Source organism: Myotis brandtii, unplaced genomic scaffold, assembly GCF_000412655.1.
Source record: "Myotis brandtii unplaced genomic scaffold, ASM41265v1 scaffold395, whole genome shotgun sequence".
Taxonomy (NCBI): Eukaryota; Metazoa; Chordata; class Mammalia; order Chiroptera; family Vespertilionidae; genus Myotis; species Myotis brandtii.
The window spans coordinates 3,397,589-3,404,052 of NW_005365155.1; the positions used below are offsets into that span (position 1 = coordinate 3,397,589).

Here is a 6,464-nt window from a genome sequence, read left to right on the forward strand (position 1 = left end):
ATGCATACACATTTCTGTGCATGTGTGTTTATTTATTTTAGGAGAAGACAATGTTTACACATAAAAAAAATTAAGATCAGTGCTAGTGTTTCAGGGTAGGTAGGTCTTGAGGGAGAGTGTTCTTAGCACCGACAGATGCACTTGGGAAGTAACTGCCCAGGCTCTCTGCTGAGCACCCTCTGCGGCCGCGTCGTTTGGAGGGTGGAGAAGGCTGCTTGCTTAGCAGCATCCCAGTGCAGAGTCCCATCTGCATGGCCAGGTCGTTTTCAAGACCCTCCACAAGATAGTAACATTGTGGCCCTGGATTTGGGTCAGGTGCTCATTGTCTCTTTTTCACTCAGCACTTTTGTCCCCACAGATGGTCCAGCAGCATATCCCATCCCGGTGCAGAATATCAAGCCACTGCTCACCGTCAGCTTCACCTCGGGGGACATCAGTTTAATGAACAACTACGATGACTTGTCTCCTACTATCATCCGCTCAGGCCTGAAAGGTACTGCATATGACCCTCGGCCCAGGGATTTGTTTTCCAGGCTGGGTGTCGTACACCCAGCACTTGTTGATCCTTGTCCCCTGTAGTGACCTCTTTCTGACTTAAGGGAGTCTGTGAGAAAGGCTACTTCCTTTCTCTTTTCCACTTATCTGACAAGTCGCTGCCTGGTCTTGCCTAGAGGAGGGATTCCTGACCGGCAGGCTTCATCTTCACCTGCTCTTCTCCCACTCCGACAAGAGTGGTCCTCTCTCTGGTGCGCTGTGTTTGTCTCTGGCTGACACTGTGTCTGCAGAGTAATGGATGGCAGCCCCTGCTGTTCTCGAGGCAGCAGATGGTGCACGAGACACATTTACACAGAAGCCCCTGCAGTTTTAAGGCTTACTAAAGCCTTAATGGTTGTGCAGTGAAGTTACCTTGGATACATTATGTTGTTCTCTGTTTATCAGACGAGATTGTGTTGGAGCAGCATTCCCAGCACATTCCCACCAAATTTGCAGCTTAGAAACACATGTGACTTGGGGAGGTGACCCATAGAAGCCCTCCCAGATGAGAAATTTTTTTGACTAGAGTTTTATTCTAACTCCCATCTTAGATCCACATGGTCTTTTTCTGTTACTGTCTCAAATAAATATAATCAGAGAACTTCCAGTGAAGAAAGGTGACTTATGATATTCTTTTTTTTAATATTTTATTGATTTTTTTACAGAGAGGAAGGGAGAGGAATAGAGAGTTAGAAACATCGATGTGAGAGAAACATCGACAGGCTGCCTCCTGCACACCTCCCACTGGGGATGTGCCCGCAACCAAGGTATATGCCCCCAACCGGAATCGAACCTGGGACCCTTCAGTCCACAGGCCGACGCTCTATCCACTGAGCCAAACCGGTTAGGGCTATTCTTTAGTTTGTCACCAGCACAGTGTCACATGGAAAAGAACATAGAGTGCCCAATAGACCATGGTGCCTGCAGCCAGCCCTCTTCCTCATCACCTACTACACATTCCTTTATTGCAGATTCATTTGTGTGTGTATAGGGGTGGGAAGTGATTTTGCTTTGCAAATGTTCCCCCCCCTCCTGCCCCCCCCCCCAGCAAGTTGTGCCTTGAAGAAAAATTTCCTGAGAATCCCAAATTGTTTATCATACAATGAACCATAAATTGGTTCACCTTATTTGGAGTTTTTACCCTTTGTTGTGACTTTTGCTCTTTCTTGAGGATGTAGGGGAGGAAAAACATTTCCCCCAGCTGAGATTCTGCAACTGCCCATCTGAGGTTTCAAAACTGGGGCCCTGTAAAGTCGACTGACAAAGACAGATTGACAAGAGAAAAGCAAACAGATGCGTTAACTCAGGCATTGAACTTACCCATGAAAGCACTTGTAGATGAGTAACTCGGAGCAACTCGGAGCGGTGGTTAGAATGTGGGTTATACAGCATGTTAACAAAAGAACAATACATTTTAGAGAAATGACAAAGCTAAAGGACTAAGTTTCTAGGGCAGCAAATCGTGGGAACTAATTGACGATAAGGGCTAGTTCATAAATTTGTTTTATAGATTCGTCTAGTATCTTTTCTGGGTTGATAAGGGTCTAAAGTTGTCTCCAGTGATTAACTTATGTCCTTCCTGGTGGGAGGTCATAATCGTTTATAAATTTGTCTTGCTTTTAGACAATCTTGGAGAGCAGAGAGCTTGTCTTGTATCTTATTTCTTCTCAAAATAATCCTTATGCCAATAAGGCATATTTTGGATGGCACATTCTGCTACCCATCAAAAACAAAAAACTTAGGAATTCAGAAATTCAAGAGCATGTCTCACTTTACCCCACATTGCCTTAAAATAAAGGAATTCGAATTCAAAATAAAGGAATCCAAATTCATACTGCTCTGTTTTGTTTCTCTATTTTGCAGAATTTTCTCTTTCTAGCATTTCTTTGAGCACACAATGGCCCTGTAATTGTGAAACATACTCCTTTTAAAAGATTGACTTGCCATTATAGACTATAACTGTCTCAGGATAACTTTATAACTGTGTCTAATGCACTCAGAATTAAGATTCAGGAGGCTTTGTCTAGAAGTAAATGATAAAGACTTATTCAAGTGTCTCTGAGTTTGCAGACAGAAAACACAGCTAGGCAATACCAGACCATTCCAATGGAGAAAGAAAAGCTGAGGGGTCTTTAGTACAAAGTCCATTCTTGAGAAGAATCAGTCCTGCATTCTGAGCCCTGCATTGGTCCAGGATGGTATCTTCAGATGTCCAGCGATCTGGACAGTGGGTCAGTTTCTTCTTGAGGTCACTCGGATGGTCATCTGAGGGTTTGATATATGTTCAGGCCATTGACACACAGTGACCCAGGTGCATCCAGCATTGACGCAGGACTGAAAGCCCAGAAGGTTAAGTTCCCAGGCTAGTCAAAGCAAGAATGGCATCATTTCCTATTGCCTCAGCATACGTTATTGAATAATTCAGAAGCTTGACCATAGTGACTCCATTTTTTTATTCACCTGTTCCTCAACTGCACTGAAGAAATCCCTGAGCATTTGCTTGTAAATATTTGGGCTCATTCTTAACTCGGACAGACAGTTCCCACCTAGTAAACAAAATGTTTAAGACTCCAAAAGTGTCTTAAGAGCCTTGAGTGCTCAGGGCCCGTCTTTAAGCAACCTCTGAATGTGACTGTGTGTCTAGGTCAGCCCTGCAGGAGCAACAACCTACTTTTCTCTTGGTAAAAGACAAAATGCAAAGAATGTTATTAAAATGAATAAATAGTAAAAAGAATGGTGCCAGTATCCACTCACCCATTGACCAAAGCGGGTTGGCTGAGGAGCCTTGGGAGTGAAGTGCTGTGTCTTTATTTCTGCGGTATTGCAATGCTGCTTCTGCCCTAGACAAGGGTAGACCTATCTTTTTCTTGTTTTTACCTGTTAGTGTTAGTGCTCCTCCTTTTGACCTCTTTGTGCTTACAAAGGAACCATCCAGAAAAGGTCATCTCAGTTTCATTACCACAAGGCTCTTCACTAGAGTGATTGAGGCATTTGGGTCCAGAGCACACTGTGGTGTGCACAAGCCCTCTCGCTTCCCCTATCATCTTTTTAAAAGTCTATTCACCAGGATATGTATTTGATTCTTTTAAGTTATTTTTCATTTGCTCCACCTTATTCATATCCTCTTAAATGAAAAAGGGGGGTGGGGGACTCCTTTTATTGATGTGTTCTCTCTCTCAGGGTGTATTATTTCACTTGGTGCTTGTCTATAACTCCTTCCTCTCAGCTCTCTGCTACCTCTGTCTCTGGTTTCTGTCTGTGGCTGACTTGCTGAACGAGCTCTGGCTTCCCTGGGTCTGGAGAGTCGTCTTGCCCCAGAGGCCACTGTCTAGTCTTCAAAGGAAGTTAATTTCTGCGGTGACCTCGGAGTGGCTGGTGTTAATGTCAGCACCAGTACCGCACATGAATAAGAGAGAGGCCGTGATCACGTGTGACCTGTTAGCACTTAGAGCAGTGGTTCTCAACCTTCTGGCCCTTTAAATACAGTTCCTCATGTTGTGACCCAACCATAAAATTATTTTCGTTGCTACTTCATAACTGTCATGTTGCTACTGTTATGAATCGTCATGTAAATATCTGATATGCAGGATGGTCTTAGGCGACCCCTGTGAAAGGGTCGTTCGACCGCCAAAGGGGTCGCAACCCACAGGTTGAGAACTGCTGGCTTAGAGACTGTTGAATTCTAGACCCAGCTCTTACACACGTCCCTGTCCAGCCTCTGCAGAATGGGCCCCTGAGTTCCAGACTTCCGGGATCTCTGTATAAGCCGCAAACAGTCTCAGGGTCTTGAGGGAGAAAAACTATACTGTAAATCTTATTAATACAACAGCTTATTTTACCAGCAAGAATAAGTAACTGGCTCACATTGGGATTAGACAGATCATTTAATAGCCTTTCTTGTAGGCACTGAAAGGCTGGTAGGAGGGCATCGCATCTCCAGTGTGGGCATTTCTCTGACAACACTACGACCTGACAGAAGTATTTATCTTCTTTCCTAAGCCCCACAACATCGTCAACTGTTGGATAAGAGTTAGGGCCTTCATGTGCAGATATGTTCTTTGCCTGAATATTATCTGCCCAGGGCTGCATAGAAATCAAATGAGTATAGTTAGGCTTTGCTCGGGATTTACTTATAGCATTTATGACTTCTTTGAGTCATCTCTTGGTGCAGGGCACAACAATGGGAAAAGCACTTAGGATGTACATCATAGGTTTTATTATCTTGCCTGCTCTCTCAGAGTTCTGCAAGTCCTGTTATGGAATTGCTGGCATTAGAGATAGGTATTTAGCATGCCAGCTTTGTCGTATATTTTCTTTGACTGATTTAGTTATCTTTCAAGGGCACTGCAATTCCTTGCTAAGTCATAAGCACCTGTTTTTAATAGAGTCTGTATTGTTTTCAGAGAAATAGGTAGCTAATGTCTTCATGAGAGAAAAGGGGAGAGCCACTGTTGCATTTGTTAAGCGTCTCTTTTTTAAACTACTTACCATGAAGTGAAAGTTCAGGGAGAAGTGCGTTTCAGGCCATTTCTTCTTTGTGATTTCAGAGGTGGTAGCCCAGTGGTGTACGCAGGGAGACCTTCTGGCAGTCGCTGGTATGGAACGGCAAACCCAGCTTGGTGACCTTCCCAACGGCCCTCTCCTGAAGAGTGCCATGGTCAAGTTCTACAATGTTCGCGGGGAACACATCTTCACACTGGACACACTTGTTCAAGTAAGGAGGTGGGGAGGGGCCCTCACTGTGATGCCGGTGTTAGTGTGCCCCAGTCGTCATGGAAGAGTCGTGAGTTGGTTATACTCACTGTAATTGTCTTTGACAGATTTCAATCCTTTGTTGACTTTAATTAAATTATGAGGCATGAACCAGGAAAAATAGGGAGAAAGACATTTTTGCTTTTTAACCAAAATACAGTCAAATGAATGGACAATAAGCAGAGTGACCTGGTGTTTATTATCAGTCTGAAGTAGAAATCAGAACATGCAGAAGTGAATGCTCATTCTTAATTTATTTACTCCGATTTTATGTTAAGTCAGTAATGTATTTTTATGTTTCAGCTAAGTTACTGTTAAACAGTGTTTAAAAGCTTAAATGTCTTTGAGAAAGTGCACAGGTGGGCCCCTTTCTGTTTGTTTTTATGTTCCAGAAATCTTTAGACCATTCATTCTTGTCTGGGTCTGGTATGGCAGAGGATGAAATCCTCAGCAGGGTGTACTGGACAGAGAGCTGCGAGTGCGTTGATGATTGATGGGGGTGATAATAAACTAAGGACTTATGTCCTGACCTTACCCAGCTCATTAGAGAGGCAGGTATACCATATTGGGGTATTTTGTAATTAGATGCAGGCATTAATTATTTAAATATCTTTTTAAAAAAATTATAGTGAAATATACATAACATAAAATTTACCATCTTAACCATTTTTAAGTGTATAGTTAGGTAGTGTGAAGTATATATCATTGTGGTCTAACCAATCTCTAGGACTTTTTCATCTTGTAAAACTGAAACTTTATCCCATTCTGTTTCTATGCACTTGACTATTGTACATATGGAATCAAACAGTATTTGTCTTTTTATGACTTTTTAAAATTTTAGTTAGCATAACCTCTCCTTAAGGTTCATCCACGTTATAGCATATGCCAGAATTTCCTTCTTTTTTAAGGCTGAATAATATGCCATTACATATATATGTATATGTGTATGTGTATGTGTATGTATGTATATACTGAATGGCCAGATTATTATGACCGCCTGATGTTTGTAGGCAAATTAGCTATAATTTTGTGCTGAAGTTGCTAGAGGGCCAGATCATTATAAATAGGGAAGCAGGTTGTTTACCACGATAGTAGAAGTGATTTTTTTCTGAAGATATGGGTAAACAACGCGATTTAACAGCCTTTGAACGTGGGATACACACACACACACACACACA

General features: G+C 42.5%; 1 protein-coding gene across 1 annotated transcript in view; it reads left to right on the plus strand.

The window, feature by feature from the left end:
* The window catches only part of TULP4 (tubby like protein 4), a 142,594-nt gene that overhangs the window by 107,656 nt on the left and 28,474 nt on the right, over positions 1–6,464 (plus strand). The window contains exons 6-7 of the mRNA XM_005872899.2: positions 359–493; positions 5,082–5,248. Of these exons, the coding sequence (XP_005872961.1) occupies positions 359–493; positions 5,082–5,248 (302 nt within the window). The remainder of the gene's footprint in view (positions 1–358; positions 494–5,081; positions 5,249–6,464) is intronic.